Source organism: Panthera tigris, chromosome D2 (assembly GCF_018350195.1).
Source record: "Panthera tigris isolate Pti1 chromosome D2, P.tigris_Pti1_mat1.1, whole genome shotgun sequence".
In the NCBI taxonomy this organism is placed as follows: Eukaryota; Metazoa; Chordata; class Mammalia; order Carnivora; family Felidae; genus Panthera; species Panthera tigris.
In genome coordinates, this window is record NC_056670.1 from 30915445 (window position 1) to 30940528 (window position 25084).

A 25084-nucleotide genomic window follows, 5' to 3' on the forward strand; every position below is an offset into this window, starting at 1 on the left:
CAAATCTGAGGGCACAGCCAGGAGGCTCTGGATTACTAGGAAAGGCTCTTCCTTGTGAGGAAGGGCTCCCCTTTCCTAGAGGGAGGGCCTGCAGCTGGCCTCCTGGAGTTCCCCCACTTACCCGTGCCTGGACCTCAGGCTGGGTCCTTGCTCCTGCCCTGGCGTTGACGGGAGAGCTTCTCAATATAAGCCCGGAGCTCGGCACCTCCAAGGACACATATTTCAGTCCTTGGGGGTCTCTTCCCGTGGCCCCCAAGATGTATTGGTTTATTGTGCCGTCACCTCCCAGTTTACGTGCAAGTACATGCGATTTTAGAATAAACATGTTTATATATACACATGCACATACACATACTCATTCTAAAATAACGCGGCTTCCGTTATCTGCTGAAATATTTGGGACTTCATCCCGATGATAGACGGTTACCAATGAGCAACTGAACTTGCTCAATTATGACCTAAGGCAGGATACAAGGATACGCCAACACCTACCTCCCCCATCACCACGTGACCTGTCTCCTTCAGAAGCCCTGGACTTCCCCTCTGGACCTGGGGCTTCCGCTGAAAGGAAGCAGGCCTAAAAAATCTGGGATAGCATGGCCTGGAGGCCTCTGGATGAAGATACGGCAGAAGGCATTACCTTTGCCACTAAAATGACGTCACCAGCCATCCTGGAAAAGTCCAACAGGTCCCCCTCCACCACTCACCTCCCAGGAGAGGCCCCTCAGTAGCAGCTGTAGTAAAGGAGTCCAGAGCCTGGCTGATGGCGGCCAGGCCTGTGCACTGGAGAGTTTCCATTTGGAGAGAATCGCCTGAGGGCCTGCATAGAATGTGGCTCAGTTGGACATAATCAGCTGTTCTGGCTGTTTGTGTTGCATGAAGAACCTTTCTAATATATATTTCTGCCAATTGACTGTTTTGAAGAGAAGGAGGTATGGGTGAAAACGGCAATGTATTTTTGTCTTCCAGCAACATATGTTTTCCTCTTTTCCTGATTTCTTCTACAGAAATTTGATTTGATTTTAGTTCTTTAAAATTAGCCACCACTTTTCAGAAATACAAACATCTCATAAATTGAGAGACAGGAGTAACTTGGCAAGGGGGCAGAGAGCCAGAAAGTTCCCGTTGCCAATTTGTCTGCCCCAAGCGGTGCCTGGTGTCCCGGCCAAGGCAGAGCTGAAGACAGCCCGCCAAACCTCTCATGGTGTGGATGGGGAAACCGAGGGCCACGGGGGAGGGACCTGCCCAGCCCACTTCCTGATCTGGTGGCTGAGCCTGCCCGCCCATCGCTCTCCAGGAGGAGGCTCTCAGAGACCCACGGGGCACCCCATCCTGGGCAAGAACTCTCTGTCGGGGCCAGAAACGATGCACAAAACAGAGCAGGAGCGTTGCTGCAAGTGCTGTCTTTGACCCCTGGGTCCCAGAGGGATTTGAAACATATTTCCCAGGTTGTTATATCACAGGTCTTTGTCCTTACCAGTTAGCCAGGATGGGCAGGTAGGGATTTGGTAACTCTTGCCTGGGGAGAGGACTGTGGGCATGGGGCTGGACCAGACCCAGGAATCCTGGGGCTTCCACTTCTGACAGAGCAGGGCTGAGGGTGTGATGGGGATGGTGTGTGGGGTGAGAATCCTTTCAGGCTGGGAGTCGCCTGGGGGGATGGTGGGGTCCGTTCCCTTTAGGGCCATGTGCGGAAGTTCTCCTCTGTTCTCACAACCACGTGGGAGGTGGCCTGGCTTCCGGGAAGCCCTCTGCCCAGAGGTAGGATGTGAACATTCTGCTTGCTCAGTAAGCTCAGACTAGATGGGAAGCCCAGGGACGTATAGATGGGGAGTATGGGAGGGAAGTTTCCTTGCTGAGTGGCCCCCGGGGGGGCAGAAGTGGGACCCTGGGATGGCCTAAGGTAACAGAGCCTCCTGGTTAAGAGCCACACGGAGCTGGGCTCTTATTCTAGTTCTGTCACTTACTTGCTGGGTGACTGGGCAAGTTTCTTAACCATTCTGAGCCTGTTTCCTCATCCATGAAATGGGTCTAATATTTGCATCTGCCTTACAAGGTTGTTGTAAAGGTGGGGTCGTTTGGGGTTGTTGTAAAGGTGAAATATGTCAATATAAGTGGCTGTTATATAAGATACTGTTGTTAATCCCAGCGAGAATAAGACTTTGCAAAGGGTGGAATGTAGGGAAGTGTGTTTTAGCTCAGTAAACTTCACCACTGTCCCTGCACAGAACGGGTTGTGTCTTGAGGGAGAGAGCTCTCTGTTGCTAGAGGCATCCAAGCAAAAGTTAAGAGCCCCCTGACTAGGGATGTTGTCGAGGGATTGAAGCCTCAGACTGGGTCAGGCCTGGTGATCTTGAAAGGTCTGTGCGGTCCATCATGGCGGGCAGGAGGGGCGAATTGGATGGTAGTGCCTCGCAGCCCAGCCCTGTGCCGTGCAGATCATTCCGGAGCCTGCATCCCTCGTGTGAGGCACTGAGATATGGTGGCCACACAGGGCAGGGGATGCCAGATTTCGAGGGGCTGCAGTAGCTTTGGCAGGAGAGGATTAGTGGCTGCTGACGCGTGCTCAGGAGATCTTCGAGGAGATGCCCCAAGAAGTCATCTCGGAACAGGGGGAGGTGGGAAAGCTGGTGGAGTTTAGTTGCATGGAACCATGGCTGCTCCTGCTCAAGTGGAGAACGTCTGATAGATTTATAAAAATAGTTCCTTCGTTCACCACCTTGTGTTCACAGCTGCCTTCCCGGGGTCTGGAGCAGTGCTGGTATGTAGAAGGCACTCAATAGATACGTGTGGAATGAGTGAAGGAATTCATTAAGGATTGCCTACTATTTTCCAGGCACTGTAGTAGGTGGGCTGGTCTGACTGCTTTATAGAGCTGACCCCAGGGTGTGGGCTGGGGGGGCTGCACATGTGTTTCACTGGCCCCTGTGATTATTGCCTTCATCGGGGGCTAATAACACATTTGTGGGGCTTGGCCGAGGTTGCATTTTTAATGTTTTTATTTCCCAGGCCAACAGCTGATTATTTTTACAGGACTATTTTGATGCAGGCAAAAAAAAAAAAAAAAAAAAAAAAAAAAATTAGATTAAAAACAGAGCGTTCATTCCTGTGCCCTATCCTGGCTCGTTTATGGTCAGCAGACATGAACTGCGTCCCTGGTGGACGTGCCCATGTGCTTTAAATCTGACATAATAGCACGCTATGTGGGAGTGGAAACCGGCACCCATGTGCAGGATCATTAACCTTTACGGGTAGGAATTTCCCCCCCTTGTCCGGGGTGGGGCGGTTCAAGGCCAATCTGTGTGATGGCGCTTTGGGGTGGAATTCTGTGCCCGAGGCAGTGTGTGTGCGTATGTATCGCAATGCCTCTCCTGCCTCCCCCTACCCCCTTTAAGCTCTGGAGGCCTTTGGTGAAATGAAACGTTAGGTGGAACCCCAGGAGCGCCCCACAACACAGTGCAAGCGGATCCGCTTTGCCCGAAATGGACCTGGGCCCCCTTGCTCGGCGTCCGACCACCCGCCCGCGCACTTCCCTGCTGGAATCCCAGGGCTCCCCGAGGCCCTCGAGGAAGGGTCCGCACCCGTGTAGTCACACACGTTCGCGGTCACAATTGCTCGCCTGTCCCGGGCTGTGTACTCACGCCTCTTCTCTCTCCCCCCTCTCTGCTCCCGCTTGCTGCGTTGCCCGGCTCAGGCGGGCCTCATCCGCACGGATCGCACCGACTACTTCATAGAGCCCCTGGAGTGGGGGCAGCAGGAGAAGGAGGCCAGCGGGAGGACACACGTGGTGTACCGCCGGGAAGTCGGCCAGCAGGAGTGGGCGGAGCCTGGCGGGGACCTTCACAATGAAGGTAGGCACTGGGCAGGTCCCTGAGCTCCACCTCCGCCGTAAGTCCCGCGCGGTCAAGTCCCGGCCTCAGCCTTCTCCTCCGCGAGGTGGGACTGGACCGTGTATACCAGCCGAGAAAGCCCAGTGGGGCTTAGGGACCGTTACAGCTGGCGGGTGAGCTGCTCGAGCCCCCCTGAACTGTGGCCCTAGGGACTCCGGAGGTCTCCGAGGGGCTCCACATTGCTTTGGAAGGCTGTCTTCCCTGCCCAGCAGAAGGTGCAAGGGTTGCAGTTAGCTCTTCCCCCTAAAAATTCACTCAGCCCGTGGGAGCCCCAGGAAGGAAGTTCTTAGGGCGTTTGTAGGGAGACTTCCAGGTATCAGGGCACCAGAGGTAGGTTTGTGTGCCAGAGCCCATTTTTATTTTTATTTTATTTATATTTTCTTTTTTGAGAGAGAGAGAGGGAGAGAGAGAGGGCACGTGCATGGGCAGGGGAGGGGCAGAGGGAGAGGGAGAGAGAGAATCCCAAGCAGGCTCCATGCTGTCAGTGTGGAGTCCTATGCGTGGATCAGTCTTCTCACGACCGTGAAATCATGGCCTGAGCCGAAGTCAAGAGTCGGATGCTCAACTAACTGAGCCACCCAGGTGCCCCCAGGAGACCATTTTTTCTCCAAATGTTTATTTTTGAGAGAGAGAGAGAGAGAGAGAGCAGGGGAGGGGCAGAGAGAGAGGGAGACACAGAATCCGAAGCAGGCTCCAGGCTCCCAGCCGTCAGCACAGAGCCCGACGCAGGGCTCGAACCCACGAACCATGAGATCATGACCCGAGCTGAAGTCAGTCACCCAACCAACTGAGCCACCCATGGACCCCCCAACAGACCTTTTTTTTTTTTAATTTCTTTTTTTCAACGTTTTTTATTTATTTTTGGGACAGAGAGAGACAGAGCATGAACGGGGGAGGGGCAGAGAGAGAGGGAGACACAGAATCTGAAACAGGCTCCAGGCTCCGAGCCATCAGCCCAGAGCCCGACGCGGGGCTCGAACTCACGGACTGCGAGATCGTGACCTGGTTGAAGTCGGACGCTTAACCGACTGCGCCACCCAGGCGCCCCCCAACAGACCATTTTTAAATCCTGCCTCCAACACTGTCTACTGTGAAACCCTAACCAATTGACTAAAATCTCTGAACCTATTTTTCTAATCTGTAAAGTAGGGATGGTTATTATTGATCTCTTAAGATTGGGTGTATTAGCGATAGTGGGTATAAAAATTCCATCATGGAGCTTGGCACGTAGCAGGTGTTTGGTGAACAATTGTTCTTACTACAGTATTGTTCTTAGGGTAACCAGTGACACGTTAGGGTGAGAGCCCCTGAGAGCAGGGGTGTCCTGGCACCCTGGCTGTCGGCACAGGAGCCCGCATACCACCAGTACTCAGGGCCCATGCTTGCGTGAATGAACCAGTGGATGCTACGCGTGCTAGTCTTGGGCCCAAGGCCAGCTTCATTGTCCAACTTAGCTTTGTCCCAAAGCCCCCTTTGGCCAGGAGGACGTGAGAAGGCTTTGGGTGGAATCTGGCCGTGAGTGGACCACACCCTCCTGCCGGGGCCCCGGTGGGGTTGGGCATAGCGTGAAGGAATGCGTGGAAACCAGTTGTCCCCACATACACTACCTCCTTTGAAGTACCAGCTGCTCTCCCGGTGCCCCTCTTGAGAGAAGCCACGGCACCAGAGGCTGAGCTGAGTGGTGGAGGGCTCTGCAGGCCTGGGGTGGGGGCACGGGGGGGGGGCAGGGACTTGATGGAGTCTCGGCGGGGGGCTGGGGTGAATCTCAAGGGCAGAGTGGGACGGCACCGTGCCTTCTACTGTAGCTGGGAAGAAGGACAAGTCTCACTGGGCTCCACTTTATCTGAGGCCAGCTGTGAATCAAAAAGCATAAATCTCCCCTTTTGGGGAGACCCTGGGGAAGTGCTGCTCCATGGCCATGGGCCTGGAACCAGCCACACTGCCTGCCGCCACGGTCAGTGGCAGGGAAACTCAAACCGCTGAGCTCACAGAGTTGGCGTTCAGACCCAGGAAGGCTGCCGGGGCTTTCGTCATCAGGCTTCTCAGCTGAACGTCATGGGCCCATGGGTGATGCCATGCCTCAGGCCCATGCGTGTCTTTCCTTAGAAAGACAGGTGGCATTGGAGGGCGTTTTGGAAACCTGGGACGCTCACTCACTGTTCTTTCAAGACCAGCAGTGGGTCTGAGCCCGGTGAGTAGGTTAGCATTTCTAGGTGTGTCTGTCTCCATTTATCATTCGTGATTAGGACAGGTTTCACTTCAGGGGTGGGTATACTTCTTGGCACAGAGCAATGCCTCAGAGGCCTAGGCCAGCCGGTCGGAACCTGCTTAGCTGCCAGCAAGTGGGCTTTTGAGAAATCTGCCTCAGGCCAAGCACCTTCCTCCACCTCTGTCTGCCTCCATGCTGCCCAAGTGTCAGCCCAGCTCAGGTGTCCCCTCCCCTGGACCCTCGAGCCCCTTGGATTTCTCCCAGGACTTCTTCTTGTCCCAAATAGGCTGGGGGGTTGGGGGGAGGCAGTTCCTGGAGGACAGATACCGAGTCTTTGTTCCTTCACATGAGCTCTGCCACTCCCCAGGATATGTCTGGCTTTCCTCAAGGGAGGAGAGGAGGTGTCAGAAGACCCTTCAGATTGGTTTTCGAGCTGAGCTGTGGCCTGTGGAAGGGCTCCAGGCACCTGGGCTCCACTGGAGAAGTATCTGGCATTTGCCAATGAACTTGGGGGCACACTAAACTTCAGAGTCTGGAGGTAGAAATTCCCTTGGCTGGACCTCCAGGTCTAGCTGGTCCCCACCCAGCCCCTCAGAGACTCCCCCGTGGACACTGCCTGGGCCTCAGGGGCTGTGCCCTGGATGCTGCCATGCTCCTAATGCTGCCCTTTCCCTCCTCAACCCATGGTCCCGCTCTCAGCAGCCCCTTACCACCCTACAGGTCCTGCCCGAGGAGGGAACAGTCTGCCTCGGGGCCATGTGCACCTGTGGCCAGAGTTTCAGCTCTGTGGCAAGGGAGGGGGGACAGGCATCAGACAGCAGGGCGGCCCATCCTTTCAGGGGAAGCCTGCCAGGCTGGGGCTTGGGGCTAGTGCTGCTGCTTTTGTTTTTTTTTTTTTGTTTTTTTTGTTTTTATTTATTTTAATTTTTTTAAGCGTTTATTCATTTTTTGAGAGACAGCGCGAGTGGGGGAGTTGCGGAGAGAGAGACACAAAATCCAAAGCAGGCTCCAGGCTCTGAGCTGTCAGCACAGAGCCTGATGTGGGGCTTGAACCCACAAACCATGAGATCATGACCTGATCCAAAGTCGGACGCTCGACCGACTGAACCACCCAGGCGCCCCAGCTTTTTTTTTTTTTTTTAAGTTTATTTTTATTTACTTTGAGAGAGAGACAGGGAGTGAGTGGGGGAGGGGAAGACGGAGAGGGAGACAGAATCCCAAGCCAGCTCTGTGATATCAGCGTGAACACGGGGTTCGAACTCACGAACCACGAGATCATGACCCGAGCCGAAATCAAGAATCGGATGCTAACCGACTGAGCCACCCAGGTGCCCCCTCTTTTTTTGTTTTTTTAACTTGAGATAAAAGCCATCATTTAAATCATTTTCAAGCATACATTTCAGTGGATTTTTACTATGGTTACAGTGTTGTGTACCCATCACCACTATCTGATTCCAGACGTTTCTGTCGCTCCCAGAGAAAGCCCTGTGGCCCATTAATTAGCAGTCACGTCCCTTTTCCCCCTCTCCAACCCCCTGGCGACCGCCAGCCTACCTTCTGCCTCTATGGATGTGCCTCAGGACGGCTCACGTAAACGGCATCACGCAGGCCTTCTGGGACTGGCTTCTCTCGCCCCGCGTGTGAGGTTCAGCCGCGTGTGGCTCGTGGCATTACTTCACCCCTTCTTGTGGCAGGGTGGTCTTCCACTGCACGAATACACCACATTTTGTTTATCCCTTCACCTCTGGGTGGGCGTGGGTCGTTTCCGGTTTTCGGTTGTTACGATAACGCCGCTGTGGACGTTCACGTACGAGTTGTTGTGTGGATGTCTGTTTTCAGTTCCCTTGGGTATGTAACTGGGAGTGGAATTGCTGGGTCCTATGGAAACGCCATATTTGTCTTTTGGGGAACTGCCAAACTGCTTTGCAAGAGCAGCTGCACCATTTCACATTCTCGTGGGGCGTCTTGGGTGGGCTTCTGGAAAAATCCCCCGGGGCCCCGCCGCCCCCACCCTCCCCTCTTGGAAGGTTACCTGTTTCTGGCCTGAGAGACAGAAGAGGGTGTGGGGGGCACCTCTCCAGGGCCTATGGTTGACGTCAGTAGGCCCTGCCCAGTGCTCCTCACTGTTTTTGCTGAGAGGGAAATCCGGGCGGGCCCTCATAGGGTGTGATCACGTGAGGGTGGGAGCCCTGGGTTTCCATTCTGGGCTTCTGCCATTAACTTTCTGTGTGACCTGGGATGAGTCAGGTGACCTCGCTGAGCCTCCCTTTGACAGGCCTGTGGCTGGGAGAGCCGTGAGGGGTCACGTCCACCTTTCACTTGCAGTCTGTCAACCCGTGGGCGCTGCTCCCATGTTGGGAGCGGCCGCTCTTTAGTCTCCCTGCTCGGTGGAGAGAGCGCTTGCTCCTTCTCCTCCCCTCCTGGGGGGTCTCCTTCCCCTCTCCCAGGCATTTGCCTCCGGGCTCTGTACTCACCATTGGGCTCAGGCACCAGGCCGCCGGGAGTGCTTGTGTCAGGCCTAGTGAGGGCGACGCCGGCCCGAGCTGGGCTCCCCAGGCTGTGCATCACTCAGAGGGCTGGCCGCGCGTTTCTGGTTTCTCCACTCGGCCAGTGCGCACAAGCTTTCCCAACCCTTCGGTCTAGTGCTTTCCTTCCTTTGCACTTGAGAGCCCCAAACCAAAGGGAAGACAAAAAGAAACCATAGCAGGGTCCCGTGGTTCCCTGTTGCCCTGTCCTCAGATTTCAGTTCCTGAAGTATCCATATCGATAGAGGCTTAGAGGCAGATCTTGGGTCTCTGCCCAGGTACCTGTCGAATCGTCCCCAAGGGTCACGCATATTGTGGATGGTTTCACCCCACACTTGCTCACAGTGGGTTTTGCTAATACAATTCCCACTGCTGGGGACCCTCTGTTCCCCGTGTTCCAACAGGTTGTCTCCCGCTCCCCGTCTGGCCCAGCTTAGATGTCCCCTCCTCCAGAAACCTCTGTCAACCCCCCAGTCCTGGTTTGGGTCTTGGTGTGGAAGCCTTCCCTAGTCAGTCCTCCTGTAAGACTGAAGTCACTCCAGTGACTCCTTGAAGTCACTGTACTGTTACCATCTGGTTCTTTCTCTCACCCAGGGGAGGCAATGGGTTCAAGGGCAGGGCTCCCACCTTTCCCACTCACCTACCATCCACCCACCAAGTATGTATAAGGCCCCTCCTGCAGTCATTCCCCTTGATACATGCTGGGGATGTATTGGTGGCATTTTCCTATCCTTAGCTCCTGTCCCACTCTCTGGAGGATTCTCACATAACTGGATATTCTCAGAAATTAATGGTATGGGCACCTGGGTGGCTCAGTTGGTTAAGCATCCAACTCTTGGTTTTGGCTGAGGTCATGATCTCATGGTTCGTGAGTTTGAGCCACACTGACAGGGAGGAGCCTGCTTGGGATTCTCCCTCCCCTCCCCTCCACCACTCACTCTCTCTCTCAAAATAAAATAAAATAAAATAAAATAAAATAAAATAAATAAAATAAAATAAATAAAATAAAATAAATAAAATAAAATAAATAAAATAAATAAAATAAATAAAATAAAATAAAATAAATAAAATAAATAAAATAAAATAAATTAAATAAATAAAATAAAATAAATTAAATAAATAAAATAAAATAAAATAAAACAAAATAAAAAAAAATAGAAATTAATGGTACAAGTACCAGAACTTCAGGGTAGAATGGAGCGGAATCATGAAATGTTAAGGCTTTGGAGTCTTCTCAAGAGACCCCAGACTCTTATCTGACTTTCTTAGTGTGGGGGAGGAAAAAGAATTTTCCCTTTACCCTTCCAGGTTCTGGCTGAGGCACCCTGTAATAAAAGACAGATTAACAAAGATAAAGTAATCAGAAGTTCAATTACATGGATACCTCCTGTGTATGTGGGAGAGACTCAGGAAAATTGAGTAACTCCCCCAAATGGTCCAAGCCACCACCCTAACATCAGCTAAAGACAAAAGAAAACGTTGGTGGGTGGGAAGGAGCGGTGAGTTGATGGGAGGTTACCAGGAAAACACGGCAAACAGGGGCAAGGTTGTTATGTGGATTTAAGTCATTTCCCTCTCTATTGATAAAGAGTTTCCAGAGATTTAGAGTCATCCTTCTTCCTGGTGCAGGGTGGGAGACCCCCTTATGAATGGAGATTTCCCTTAAAGGGTCACTTCTCAATTTCCAGAGCTTTTCCCGTGTCTGCTGTTTCTTAAAAATAATCAGCCTGAAATAATCCTCACACCACAGAGACGTATTTTGGGGTGGCAAATTCTGCTCCCCTCCATTGGCTTTTCCCACCGTGTCCTCACGAACCCTCAACTCCACCGCCCCAACAAATGTTGCTGCAGTTTATTCAGACTATGGTGCAAATGACTGATAACGACTTAAGGTGCCACCTTTCTAAGTAGCAGCACCGATGGTGATGCTTCAAAGCCTGGTGTCTTGACGCAGACAGACCTGGACAAGCTTCTCTGGACCTCAGTTTGTTTGCCTGTATATTGGGGGCAGTAACCTGAGAGTTGTAAGAATTGGATTGGATTGGATTAGACTGGAGGTCAGCAAACTAAGGCCCACCATGGGAAATTAATTTTTTTTTAAGTTTATTTATTTTGAGGGAGAGACAGAGACAGAGAGAGAGAGAGAGAGAGGGAATGCACACAGGTACGTGTGGGGGAGGGTCAGAGAGAGAAGGGGACAGAGAATCTCAGGCAGGCTCCCCACGGTCAGCACAGAGTCCTGCCTGGGGCTTGGACTCACAAACCCTGAGATCATGGCCTGAGCCGAAATCAAGAGTTGGATGCTTAACCGACTGAGTCACCCAGGCGCCCCCCGACGTTTGATTTTTACAGCCAGCTTCTGGGTGAGAGATCAAGAGGGGCTCATCCTGTGTCACAGGAGGAGTGAACGGGCAGGGCTGGGTCACGCGGGGAAGATAGGGCTGAGTGGGACCTGGGACCTAGGCCTGCGAGTCCAGGCGAGGTCCCCCTTCTCCGTGTTCCTCGCCTCAAAGCCTCAGCCGTGGCCTGGCTCCTGGAAAAGGGCTTGTGCCTCCGAGCTGGCAGGTGTGGGAGGAACCCTCACGCTGAGTCGGCTTCTTACAGAGGCAGGAAGAGGGCACACGTGACGAGGCAGAGCGGGCTGGCGGGCGGCCTCCGGGCGACAGCTTCTCCTGTGGCTCTGACCTCTGTCTCTCTTCCCATCCTGGTTGGCAGCCTTTGGCCCGGGCGACCTCCCCAACCTGCTGGGCCTGGTGGGCAACCAGCTGGGCGACGGGGAGCGGAAGCGGCGGCATGCCAAGGCGGGCAGCTACAGCATCGAGGTGCTGCTCGCGGTGGATGACTCCGTGGTGCGCTTCCACGGCAAGGAGCACGTGCAGAACTACGTCCTCACCCTCATGAACATCGTGAGTGTCCTCACGTCCCAAAGCGGGGGCGGGGGGGGGGGCTACCAGTGTTGCTCAGAACATGATTTCCCTCGGGCCGGTGTTCCCTGATGGATGCACTGCTCGCTCCTTAGCCCAGCAGTGACCCAAACCTGAGCTGGCCTGACCCCCGCCCCAGGCTGAGGTTTGGATTAGACTGGAGGGGCCCATAGGCCATCGGCGTTGGCCCCTGGCAACCCGGGGCCTGGGGCCAGTGGGTTCAGGGCTGGGACACATTCAGAGCCTGAGGCAGGCGTGGCCAGGGGCTTTGGTTGCCCAGGAGTTGAGGGGCCTTCCCTGGGACTCCCCTTCTGGAGAAAATGCCCAATCCCAGGCCGGGAAGATTGGCCAAAGAGCCTTCAATCTGCTGGTGGGGGGGCCAGATCCCAGGTCCCGAAGGGGGCCTTTGTTTGGTGCACAGGGAACAGAAAGGTGGTTGTGCAGATTGACGTCTTCACCTGCCTCGATAAGAGTTTCCGGAGACTGAATCATCCCCTGCTTTTGGTACAGCTATGAGACACCCTCACAGATGGACATTTCCCTCATACATGTAAATGTCTCCCACGAAAGGGTAACTTCCACTGGGGTTTTCGGAGCTTCTCTATGCCTGCAGTTTCTTAAAAATAACCTGCTTATGAGGCGCCTGGGTGGCTCAGTCGGTTAAGCGTCCGACTTCGGCTCAGGTCATGATCTCACGGTCCGTGAGTCCGAGCCCCGCGTCAGGCTCTGCGCCGACAGCTCGGAGCCTGGAGCCTGTTTCAGATTCTGTGTCTCCCTCTTTCTCTGAACCTCCCCTGTTCATGCTCTGTCTCTCTCTGTCTCAAAAATAAATAAATGTTAAAAAAAAAAATAAAAAAAAATAAGCTGCTTATGGGGCGCCTGGGTGGCTCAGTCGGTTAAGCGGCCGACTCTTGCTTTCGGCTCAGGTGGTGATCTCACGGGTTCGTGAGTTTCAAGCCCCACATTGGGCTCTGTGCTCACAGCTCGGAGCCTGCTTGGGATCCTCTGTCTCCCGCTCTCTGCCCCTCCCCCACGCACACTTGCTCTCTCTCAAAAATAGATACATGTTCAAAAAAATAATCGGTATGCCAAAGAGGCATCTCTTGGGGCGCCCACACCGGCCCGCCTTCATTGTTCTTGGAGCTGTACTGTCTGTGTGTGTGTAGAAGTGGTCCTTCGTCTAAGCCTCTGAAGGGGTGGGTTGGGGTCTTGTCTTATACTTTTTTTGAGCCCCAGCTGCACACAGCACAGTCTCGGACCCCTAACGGGTGATGGGTATGTGTGGAGTGGGTGAGTGGGTCGTTGAAGAAGCAGGGGACAGAAAGGTAGCAGGTTTGTGTCCATAATACGGGTGTAAAGAAAAGGGGGGTGGGGCTAGAAGTCAGATCCAATTACACTGAGCCCCAGGGAGGTGGGGACTGAGCCCCCGGCCTCCTCTTTGTTGGGATATGAATTCTTCTGTCCCTTAAGGAGCCTCCCGTGTGGGACTCTTAAGAGCAAAGGCTACCACGTTGGGCTGTTTGTGAGGCAGGGCAGGTGATTATGAATATGGACACACCCCCCCCCTCCCTGGAGCCCTTGACCACCCACCCAGACTCTATAGATGGCTAGCCCAACCTGAGGCCACACAGCCTAGTACTGGTCCCATCAGTGGGAAAGCAGGGTTGGCCCCTGGAGCCAGCAGGTGGGGGCAGGGGAACCCTTAGGAAGCCCTCAGGTGCTGGAAGCCTGGGTCTTGGGTCCAGAGCTGGGGCTGAAGACCCCAGGAGTGTGAGCCTGTGAACCAGACCCCATTCACAGCCCCAGAGTCCTTCCGTTTGCTAAAGGATACTTTTCAGGAAAAGGTCAAATCCTGACGCTCATACAGAAATAAAAGCAGGCGGGGCGCCTGGGTGGTTCAGTCGGTTAGGCGTCCGACTTCGACTCAGGTCATGATCTCACGGTCCGTGGGTTCGAGCCCCGCGTCGGGCTCTGTGCTGACAGCTCAGAGCCTGGAGCCTGCTTCGGATTCTGTGTCTCCCTCTCTCTCTGACCCTCCCCTGTTCATGCTCTGTCTCTCTCTGTCTCAAAAATAAATAAACATTAAAAAAAAATTAAAAAAAAAAAAGAAATAAAAGCAGGCAAGTGTGAAAGATTTTAGTTTACTCAGTAATCAGGGAGGGAACCAGGCAAGTGTTAACCACCCTTTCAGAAGAGAACCCTAAGAATGGAAACATTTACGATCAGGGATTTTGAAATGAATGTGCAAACAGAGAACGAAATTGGCTTTTTCACGGGGTAGAAGAGAAGACAGGATTCGTGCATCTGTAGACACTTTACATTGTTATCAAGTGTCCGGTTCTCAGTTGTAACGTAGCTTCCGTGGAATCAGATTCAGATAAGGCGAAAAGTGTTCTGTGGACACATAGTTTCCATCAAGGTACACGTTGTAATTATTCTCCGGGCTTGAGGCCTGGCCAGGGTCCCAGGTAGGAAGCCCTTCCCGGGGATGGCAGGGAGTCTGGTGGCCCGTCCGACTTACGGGCTGTGTCTTTGTTCCTGAAGCTAGAAGGCTAGCAACCTCACTGGGGACACACCCCTGGATTCTGGCTGTGTGACCATCCTAAGCAACTAAGTGGTGGGACCTCCCCCACCTCCCCCAAGAGCTGGCCTCGCCACTGTCTCTCCCTTTCTAGATTCTGGCCTGGGAATAGGGATGAGGAGAGAAGGCCTAGGCGGGAGTGGTGGAGGGTTGGGAGTCTGGGGAAGACCAGAGGCTCTCTTTCATGGTCTGTGGCCTCCCGTCTGGGTGCCTCCAGTGAGCATTCTCTTGCTTTCTTTCTCCTTAAATGTGCGTTGGTTGGACTAAAGCGTGAGCAGGTCAGCAGGATCTGGAAGGGTGGCACAGGCTTCCCGGAGCCCTGCTCCCCAGCTGGCCTCACTCTCCACTGTTGATGGTTGTGCGTTCATCGGTTCACAGCCGGGTTCTGTGCTGTCTCCGTGGATCGTCCCCCGTGCTGGGCATTGGGCATGATGGGAGTGGATGTTAGTCTGGTAGGGTGCTCGCTCTCTCTCTCTCTCTCTCTCTCTCTCTCTCTCTCACCTCCCTATTTGTCCTCTTGGTGATATAAGCCAATAGGAGCCAGGCTTTCTCTCCATGGCAGGAAACAGGCCCATTGGGCCACCCCAGGCCCCACACTTCCTGCTCCCAGGACACAAAGGCAAAGGAATCCCCCCGATGTTTCTAGGGAAGGCTGGCCTGGGTCAATCAGGTGGCTGTCCTTGACTAATTGCTATGACTGGAGGGTTGGGTTGGGTCCCCAGGTGGAGCCCAACACCTTGCATGGGGGCGAGGTGGAACAGAATCTCTTCCTAGATAGTGGGGAAGCCAAGCATGCAGACAAAAGAATGGCTTCTATAGTGAAGGGCTCAGAGGAGTAGAAAATGGGGTCCCTGCCCTCAGAGCCTTTACCTTGCTGCGTGTCCCCAGACAACTGCAAATAACATTCCCTTGTAAGTCATTACAGTCATTGAGCAAGCACTGGGAGCCAGACTCCTTGTAAATGTGACTTCATTTACTCCAGTCTCCCGACTACCCCGTGAGAGGTCTGGCTATCCTGTCTCCATCTGTTCAGCCACAGGCCTGGGGTCTGAGGCCTGCTCTGTCACTTTGGAGCCAACCCTCTTCACATGGCCTCTGCATATAGGTCTGAAGCCTCATGCCTGGTAGTGCTATCTCTGGCTAGTGACCCAGATGTCAGGGAGGAAAGACAACTTTCCCTCTATCCTCTTAGGTTCAGTTCCAGGGGCTTGCAATTTAAACTGATGAAAGATCATCATGTGCAATACGTGTATTTGTGGGGATGCTTAGTGATGAGTCGCTCAAAGGGGTGATTTGAATTTGTAACTTATATACCTAAGGGGAAAGAGAGTTGGCAAAAGGCTTGTACGGTTAGGACAAATAGGCTTATTTAGGAAAGACAAGTAGGTTTTTAGGAGAACAAATGGGAAATAACATTTGCGGTTACACTTGTTTATACTTTCCGTCCTTTTTTATGGTGATGAAGTTGCCCAGGAGAGGAGGGGGAAAGTTAGAAAATGATGGGGAGGGTCTACAGGAGCTTGTTCCCCAAGAAGAATTTGGGGGCTTGATGAACCATACAAGGCGGATGGTTCGCCATAGGGGGATCTTCTGGGAGGTTGCGTTCTGATGTCGCAGGTGCGGAAGGCAGCCAGTGAGAGCTCTGGCCCACGTTGGTGAGTGGATGGGTGGCCAACCACCTCTCCTCCTGGGGGACCAGCAGCTCATCCTGTCCATTGTGTGGGAACTTTATTTGGCTGGGATGCTTGAAGCTCAAAGCACTAATTTCCTGAGGGATTTCATGAAGCCAGTATAAAGGGTGTCCCTTTGCTGTCCCCTTAAAGTGCCTGCCGGCCTGTGACCATTTCTGATCCTGATTTGTGGGGCCGGGGCTGGCCTAGCAGGATCAGAGAGAGATCCGATTCCCGGGATGTATAGTCCTATTGTGCTAACCCTGGAGGAGGGGGAGAAGCCGTTAGTGAAACCCTCAGAACCATCTGATGGGGCCCTGCTCACTGGCAGCTCTCAGGGTATCCTGCCTCTCAGTTTTCCTTTGCATTAACCTGGGGATGTGCTATAAATATTCATGCAGCTGCACATGGTGGCAAGGACCCCCCCCCCCCTTCACATGCTGGTGGGCCCTTGAGGGACTTTATTTGCCCGTGCCTCAGTTTACCCATCTGCACCAGGTCACTCTCCTTAAAGCGTCTTCAAGCCTCAGGACTAGGGAACCATTTGAGAGCTTTGAAACATAAGGAGCAGTTTTGTTCAGCATTTGGTGAGTGCCTAGTGTGACAGACCTTATTCTAGAAGCTTTGGTCTGGCGGCCAAAACAAGCCTCAGACCACGGAATAGTTTGGGAACCATTGAGGCCAGTGCTGAAGGAGCTTAGAGGAGGCAGCCGTCCCTGTGGACTGGAGGGAGAGGCTTGAGGTTTGGAGCTGAACCAGCCTGGGGGGAAAGGGTTTGGTGAGGTGGATCATCGTCGTATGGCGGGATTGTAGACGTAGGAATGAGGGGGCAGCCAGGCCTGCGGAGACCTCTCAGGAGTTTAGCTGTGGCGGGAAGGTCCCTCGGGCGACAGCATGGGCTCTGGCATGGAGAGGAGGGGTGAAGAACATTGCCTGACGGTGGCGCTGGCTTGGATTTGGGGGGAGGAGAAGACGGAGCCTGAGCCTCCTCGAGCCTTCTCGAATATCACAGTATCGTTCCAGCACCTACCACATGTCCGGCACGGGGCTGAGAACCTCACAGACAGGCTCTGTGAATCCTCACAGTGGCCTTACGCCAGTGACATTCCTTTGACCGCTGTGGCTCTGAGAAGCCAAGCGACTTGGCTCGGGATAGTAAGTGGCAGAGTTAGGATTCGAACCCAGATCTGTCTGATTCCAAAATTCATGCGCCCCTCCCCCCCCCCCCCCCCCCCCCCCCCACTGTGGTAGAACCAGGGGCAAAACAGCTCTGAGGAGGAAGGAGAAGGAAGATCGTAGCCTCCACCCCCTGGCCTCTTCCCGAAATGGGTCTCCGTAGCTGAGTCAGGATTCTGAAGCTTCACCCCTGGGCCTGCTTCCTGCTCTCGGCTCCTGGCTGTGGCCAGGCTTGCCAGCCAGGGGCATGGAGAGAATCAGGCACTGTCACCGAATCTCTGCGGTGAGGACTCTCTGCAACAGGGGGATGCAGGCATCCTCAGAGGGCCCAGAGCCAGAGCAGAGAGAGGGCAAGGAGTCAGGCCCCTTTATCGGTCCTCACTGAGCCATTCCGCAGCCAGATCCCTCTTTCTTGGCAGTCCTAGGCTCCCTGCCCCCCCTGCTCTCACCCCATCTGGCCAGGCTGATGCCACAAAGGTGTTGGGCGTGGTTGCCGTATAGATGTTGGCCGGTGCCTCTGAGAGGGTCCTACCCTCTCTGACCTGCTTCCGGGCCCCTTCCTGAAGCCTCTGCAGTGCTCTGCTGGAAGAGCTTGGTGCCCCTTCGAGGCCCAGGAGGTTTGGCTGCAGATGACTGTCAGACCAGGGCCTTGGTGGCCTCAGCCTGGGAGGGTGGCGGCGTTCTCTTGGCACATAACTGTGTTAAATATTCATCATAAAGGCCAGTTTGGAATGCCACAAAAACACTGCTTTCGTGCTGACAGAGAGTGTTGCTTTGCCAGACGTTTTCCGTTCGGGGATATGTGAGCCTCCGAGCAGCTCATCCTCCCTGCTCATTGGAAGGACACAAATCCTCCTCCTCCCTCTCTTTTTAGGCCTTTCTCTTGTCTTGTCTCACCCTAAAATGCTTTCCACTGCTTTTGGGGGCAATCTGAGACCCCCTACAACTAGGAGCAGAATCTACTTACTTTGAGGTAGTGGTTCTTAATAGGCAAGTTTGCTTCCCAGGGGGCACTGGGGAAGGTTTGGAGATATTTTTGGTTTATTGCAGCTGGAGGGGATGGGATGCTACTGGCTATCTTGAAGGAGGAGCCAGGAATGCTGCTAAACATCCTCCGGTGCACAGGACTCCCCGTAGCCAAGGTGGCCCTTGTGGCCGGGAGTCCTGCCCTGAGGTATTAGCTCCAGTCCATATTGCTTTTTGAAAGCAAGCCCCCTTGGGCAGAGAACAATGCTTAACACAAAGGCGTGAATACTGGGATTCCTGGCAGGAGAGACACAATAACAATGAGGACAAATACCCCTCCTGGTAATGAGAGCTTTATGGTTGACAGAGCACTTTCATACCAGGCATCTCGGTCGCCATATTGGAGGTCACGCTCCTGAAATCCCGTATTCCTGGGCTGACCTAATGGACCTCTCATCAGCTCCCCAAGTGGGAAGTAGAAGTTCTGAACCAAGAGAGGCCACTGATCGAGCACATATGTGTTCCAAGCCCTGTTCCAAATGCTTGACATTTGCCTCACCTTCTGTCCTCAGGCCTCGCTGCAAGGTTTATCAGTTCACACTCAGATGGGAGAGTCGGGCTCAGCAAGGTGAGGTCACGGCAGTTCGGGTCTTTCTGGGCCTCCACAGTGCCTCTCTTTGCACTCAGACAGGCCGACCTGGGGCATAAAGGCGGCTGCATTATGGAGACAGGTTGTGGGGGATAAATGCTGGGGACTCGTGAGCCGCGCCCTGGCCCGGACTCAGTGTCCCAACCTGGGGGAAGCCGAGGCCCAGCTCTGGCTACTGCATAGGCCAGCCTGGGGGGTGGGCAGGGATCCTGGGCTGCAGGCCGCACAGTGTTACTGGGGTACACCCCCAGAGAGTGCACACATGCACAGATGGAGTGCGTGTTTCCATGCACATGCGTGTGCACGCACACACAGCCACCCATATGTGTAACTGGGCTGTGTGCACATAGATGCGTGTACCACACCAGACCAGGTGTGCCCACGCAAGGAGCTCACACACTACGTGTGAACACATCACTTGCCACGTTTCATCAAAACTGAACCCATCGACTGTCAGATGCTCTGTTACTTTACGTACTTAAGAAACAAAAAAAGTGCTACCCGTTAAACCCTGACGTGGTGTTTTCGTATCACTTAGAATTTTTATTTGTGCTCGTCGGAAGAACTCTTTCAACCTGATGGAGGCTTAGATTTTCGTCGCGTGTTACTCACGTGCGCACGTAGATACGACGGTGTGACAGAGTCCGGTATTCCCATCACTTCTTCCATTCCGAGTGTTACTTGTCAGAGTCGCTTTCAGCCACAGAGCCATCCGCGTCCGTGTTTTCTGCACGGCATTGGCTCCTGTGCTGTCTGGAGCCTGGGTGATGCTGTGGGAGCCCCCCCCCCCACTCCCCACCCTTACCTCTGGATTTTCTCCAAGCCCGAACCCGTTCCGCGACTTTGATGTGGGTGCCTTCTTGATTTTACTGCAAGGTGGCAACGGAGGTTTTCTTTTTTTTTTTTTTATTTAAAAAAAAAATTTTTTTTAACGTTTATTTATTTTTGAGACAGAGAGAGACAGAGCATGAATGGGGGAGGGGCAGAGAGAGGGAGACACAGAATCAGAAGCAGGCTCCAGGCTCTGAGCCATCAGCCCAGAGCCCGACGTGGGGCTCGAACCCGTGGACCGCGGGATCGTGACCTGAGCTGAAGTCGGACACTTAACTGACTGAACCACCCAGGCGCCCCCGGAGGTTTTCAGACAACCAGGACTCCCATTCCTTTCTCACCCCGTAAATGGCCCGCTGCCAGCAATGTCAGGGCGTGGCAGTGTCCTGTGAAGCCACCAGGAGTCACGTGAGAGTCTCGCTTGCACGGGCAGCGGTAACAGTGTGCTGGCCCCCTGTGACGGTCAACGGGGAAAGGAGACCGTCTCAGACGCGTGCCACGTGGTGCTGGTTGGAGCATCTGGTCTGCAGAGTTGCCTCGTGCTCTCGATGAGAGGGGTCGGAGCTGGGGAGACGGGGGGCTAGTTCCAGGGCCTGGGACTAGAAAGGGCAGGAGAGGTGACTGTTGGCCAGGCCGCACCTTCAGGCAGGGCCACCCCCGTTCTGTTCAGGGTCAGAGGCCGGAAGCGACCAGGGAGGGCACGCGAGCAGAGGCTGCTTCCTTTCCTGTGGCCGCCGTGCTCACACAGGCTCGGCTGTCACTGTGGGCCTGCTTGTCTCCCGGCGAGACGGGGGGGTAATGACTCCTTGGAGCTCCTTCGAGGAACGGTTGGCCGTCACAACTAGAGCGGAGAACGTCCAAGGCGAGCCTCCCGTGTTGCCAGAAAGTAAGGAAGTGCCCAACACACAAAAACAAAACAAAACAAAGAACCCCAGAGCCAACAAGAAGGGTGTGTTAAAGGGACACAGGAGCCAACTGAAGGAAAGAGCTCCCGGGGGCCAAAGCTGGGACAATTTGAGCGACCAGGTTAATGTCGCGTTGAAGTATAACCCAGAGTATAAAAACACACAGCCATGGGTTCATACTGATAAATAAGCGACAGAATAAATGAACAGCTGGGAGAAGGATTCCGAATAATTGACGTAGATACTCTGCCCTCAAGGAGGTGGATTCTAACTCCCACTCCTGAAGTTCAGGCTGTGCCCGGTGACTTTGTCCTGAAGCGCACAGCACGGGGGTCGGGAAGGAGAGAGTATGTTACGCAGGAGAAACCTGGCAAACGCTGTCTAGAGGTCAGCATTGTCGGTGACGGGTCGTGCTGGCGGCGGGTGCCCTTGGCGTCGTGTGGGGAAGATGGCCCTTCACTCCTGTGGCCTTCCTCCCCCCCCAGGCCCGTACCGCGCATCTAATCATGAGACAAACATCAGCCATACCCGAAGTGAAGGATGGTCTGCAAAATGCCCCACTGGTATTCCTCGAAACTGCTTTAGGTCATCAAAACCCAGGAAAGTCTCCGGAACTGTTAGGAAGGGCAAACAGTCTGGAGCAGCCCAAGGAGGTATGGCAGCTAGACGTAACCTTCTTCTCTTTTCAATTGATATATATTTTTGATTTTTAGAATAGTTTCAGATTTACAGAACAGCTGCAAGCCTAGTCCAGAGAGTTCCGAGGGCCCCACTATGTTCAACATCTGCCATTACCGTGGTACATTCGTCACAACTACTGAGCTGATACTGATGCGTTATTGTTAATGAAAGCCCGTATTTGTTTCAGATTCCCCCTTTTTGCCCCTAAGGTCCTTTGTTTTTGCTCTAAGACCGCATCCAGGGCACCAGGTTACGGCATGCAGGCTGTGGCTGCATCAGCCTTTAGGTAGCAGTTACTGCCCTCTCCTGTTTGAGCATGGGGTGGGCTTGAGACCCTGGGGTCATGCTTCCTCAGCACGGCCCCTCCCTGTTTGAGACCTGCCTGAACCGCTGCCAGGCTGGTGGATAGGCTGCTCCAGAAGTCCTTGGGAGCAGTGTTCCCTAGCATTGTGGGAACTTGGGGCTGGCTGGGGGGCCATTCTCTGCTGGACCCCTGTCCCCGCACTGCCAAGGAGAAGCCCATTTTGGCCTGGTCCAGAAGGGAAGGCTGCCAGCTCCCCCCCCCCCCCCGCCCCCATGGGCTCCCCAGGGGCCTAGCTCTCCCCTCCAGCCGCAGTGGAGTCCCAGGCATTTCTGCTGTCGGTACCTGGGGTCTGATCCTCCCTTTGGGCTGGAACACAGATTCAGAGTTCCCAACCCCCTTCCCTTCTTCCTGCTCCCTGGGTTTGGCCACAAGGCCCCCGGGAGGCCTGGCCATGCAGGGTTACAGCAGAACAGAGAAGGGGCTCTCGCAACGACTCCCTGGCTGGCCGTGTTGCTGTTTACTGGATGTGGAAACCCGCTTCGCTTATCTTCTCTCCTAGGCCACAGAGAGCCCACTCCAGCCAGCCTGCCACAGGAGCTGGTTCTGGAAAAACAGCTGTGTGGAGTGGCTCAGAGTCACACAGCATCAGAGTTTAAATCTGAGCCTTCCCACTTTCCAGCTGGGTGGCCTTGGGCAAGTTACTTAACCGCTCTGAGCCTTGGATTTCTCACCTGTGAGACGGGAATGATTCCTCTCTCCGTAGGCTGGCGTGAGGTTGTATGCAAGCCCTCACATGGTGCCCGGCACATAGTAGGTGTTCAGTGAATAGCAGCTCTTTCTCCAACCCTCGTGGTCTCTAGCTTCTGTTACGTTACCATGGACCTTCTCCCTTCTGCTGTTCTGTGCCCCTTGACCAGAGAGAGTCCTGACGTTTGCTTGATTTTCTAGTATATACCAGTGGCCGTCCCAGGCCAATATCTGATGTGGAACCCTACCCTGGGGTCTTGGCAGGGGATGTTGAACTTGGCTGAGGTGGGGAAGAAGGACACCAGACATAGCCTTCTTTTCTGCCCTGTGGGCGTCTCTTGATGTATCCCGCTGGGACCCACAGCCGCGGGAAGCAGTTCCAGGTCTCCCCAGAGCTGGCGCACGGGCCTGACCTTTGGCATCGGGAGGGTGGAGGCCGACAGCCAGTTCTTGAGCGCACAGCCAGATTAGAGCCTGCCAGGGGGCCGCCAGCGCATGTGTTCCAGAGGGCCAGGGTCCTGGGCCTCTCAGGAGGCCCCCCCTCCTGGCTGTGGCTCCAGCACCAGCTCACGGCTGTGGCTGGGACCTGTGTGCCAGGCACTTCTGCAGCCCTGTCCAGCCCCCTCCTTGGCCTGTGGGAAGGGTCAGGACAGCTTCAGCTGAATCAGAGCCCTACTCAAGGGCTGGGGGGGATGGGGGTGTGTGCAGATGAGGGTGCCGGGGCACCCCAGACGGACCCCACTAGGGGATGTGGAATGGCAGGGCCAACCCCCCCCTTTTTTTTCTTTAAGTTTATTTTGAGAGAGAGGGAGAGGGAGCGCATGAGCAGGGGAGGGGCAGAGAGAGGGAGAGAGAGAGAATCCCAAGCAGGCTCCACACTGTCAGTCCATGGCCCGATGTAGGGCTCGAACTCACAAACTCACGAACAGTGAGATCATGACCTGGGCTGAAATCAGTAATCCGATGCTTAACCAGCTGAGCTACCCAGGGCCCCCCTCCTTTTTTTAATGAGGGAATAAGGGTGTGAAATAGAATTACTCTATTTTTATCTCCTTATTTAGCATAAGAAAAGACTAGACTTGCTCATTGCTGAACCCTGCTGCTCTCAGAGCTTCAGAACTGTTCACCCACTCTTACACCCTGGGCCACCTGTTGGGGATCACTTTCCACCTTACTTTCCTGCAGACCTGCAGACAGTGGGGTCTGGGTGGCTCCGTTTCTGTTTCCTTGATTGACAATGGCTTCTTTCATCGTGGTTCTTAAAAGCTGGTTTGCTGGGCCCAGGATTGTGGGTTGATGGTTTCTTTATCTTGGGACTTTGGTGCTATTACTTCAGCGTCTCCCCTGGTCACTGCTGAAAACCTACCCCTAACCAGATGGATGGTCCTTCCTTGGCAAGTGGCCTGTCGTCTCTCTCGCCGCCTGGAAAGTTTTCTGTTTGACCGACGTGAGCACGGAGAGACGTCCCCTGAGAGACCGTGGCCGCCATCTCTCCCGGGGAAAGGAGCAGATACGCCCCGTGGGACTTCCAGAGAGAGACTTGAGGCCAGTGGAGGAGGCGGACGGGAAGGTTCAGTGGGGCTCACGGCGCCCAGAACTTTCTAACGGGCTAGCACACACGTTGCTGGAAGTGTGGGAGCGTGGGCTGGGAAGAGATTCCCATCGCGTGGGGGGCTGGCCTCAGCTGCCCTGATTACCACTGGCCTGGGGCTCTCTCGATGGTTCCGCATGACTCCTGCCTTTCTCTCCCCTGCCCTGAACCTCTGCCCATCTCCTCCGAAAGGCCTGTGACCTTCTCCAGCGGGACGCGTTCTGGGTCCTCCAGCAAGTCCTCCCTGACCCCTCCCTCCCACATGTACACCACCTTCCTTTCCCCCAGCTCCTGGGGTCTATGTATATCTGTCCCTGAAGCATTTGGTCGCCAGATTATTTCAGAGTGCTGTGCCGAGTGGGGTCTCTCCGAATGGTGCGTCCCCTTCTGCTTGCTCAGTATTGCATTTAGGCCAGTTACCCGGAGTGGGAGGTGGCATCAGAAGGCCCCGCTCAACCCCCACCAGTGATGGACACTTGGGCTCTGATCCTACTTCTTGTTCAGAGAGGCAGCAGCCTCCTCCCCAGTCCCACCGCGAAGCCTTCCCCGTGTTCTGGGCCGGAGATGCCAGCCATTGGAGCAGGCGTCACTGGGGGTTTGATGGGTGGCTTTGGCCTGCTGAGTGTGGGGACAGTAAGGAAGGATTCGGGCAGCAACCTGCCTAGCCCGCTTTGGAGAGAGACAGAGCAGGAAGACAGTGGCCCCCTGAGAATTTCCAAAAGCCTAGAGGCCGTGCGGATGCCTCCACCCAAGCATTCCAGCGACTGATCTCTTTTCCTGCCCTGGGGCAACCGGTGGGGTTTACATGTGTACATGTGGGGCACAGATGTGTCTGTGTAGAGCGTGCCCTGCTTATCACCCCATCTCTGGTCTGCTTGCCCGCAGGGCACATCAGGGAGGTCTGAGACACTGACCACGTAGAAGGCCACGTTCTGAGCTGGAGGGGCTGAAATGTCAAGGTTATTTAAGAGTCACTCCGGTGCAGATTATTTTGGCAGAACAGGAGAGAATTCTTAGGTTGGACTTGTTTGGGAGAAAGTGTGTGTGTGGCCGGTCGGCTCGCCCGTCTTCCACTGCACAGTTCTCCTATGACAGCCATTAGGATCCCCATTCTACAGAAACAGAAACAGAGGTCCCAAGGAGTTGCCTGATGTGCCCTAAGCCACAGAGCTAGGACCCGAACCCGGGACTCTGGCCCCCAGTAACTGCATTGCTTCACCAGTGCTGTCCTCTGACACTGACCCACCGAGCGAGTCACTGAGCGAGTCTCGGGGGCTACGTCCAGCTAGGGGATTAATTATCTAAGTCGTGGCCCATCATACGCAGACATTAGAGATGATACTTTTTTTTAAAAAGTTTATTTATTTTGAGGGGGGAGGGGCAGAGAGAGAGAGAGAGAGAGAGAGGGAGAGAGAGAACCCCAAGGAGGCTCCAC

General features: G+C 54.3%; 1 protein-coding gene across 2 annotated transcripts in view; it reads left to right on the top strand.

The window, feature by feature from the left end:
- The window catches only part of ADAMTS14 (ADAM metallopeptidase with thrombospondin type 1 motif 14), a 113339-nt gene that overhangs the window by 51236 nt on the left and 37019 nt on the right, over nucleotides 1-25084 (top strand). For both annotated transcript variants that reach the window (XM_042960498.1, XM_042960500.1), the window contains exons 5-6: nucleotides 3695-3851; nucleotides 11340-11530. In XM_042960498.1, the coding sequence (XP_042816432.1) occupies nucleotides 3695-3851; nucleotides 11340-11530 (348 nt within the window). The remainder of the gene's footprint in view (nucleotides 1-3694; nucleotides 3852-11339; nucleotides 11531-25084) is intronic.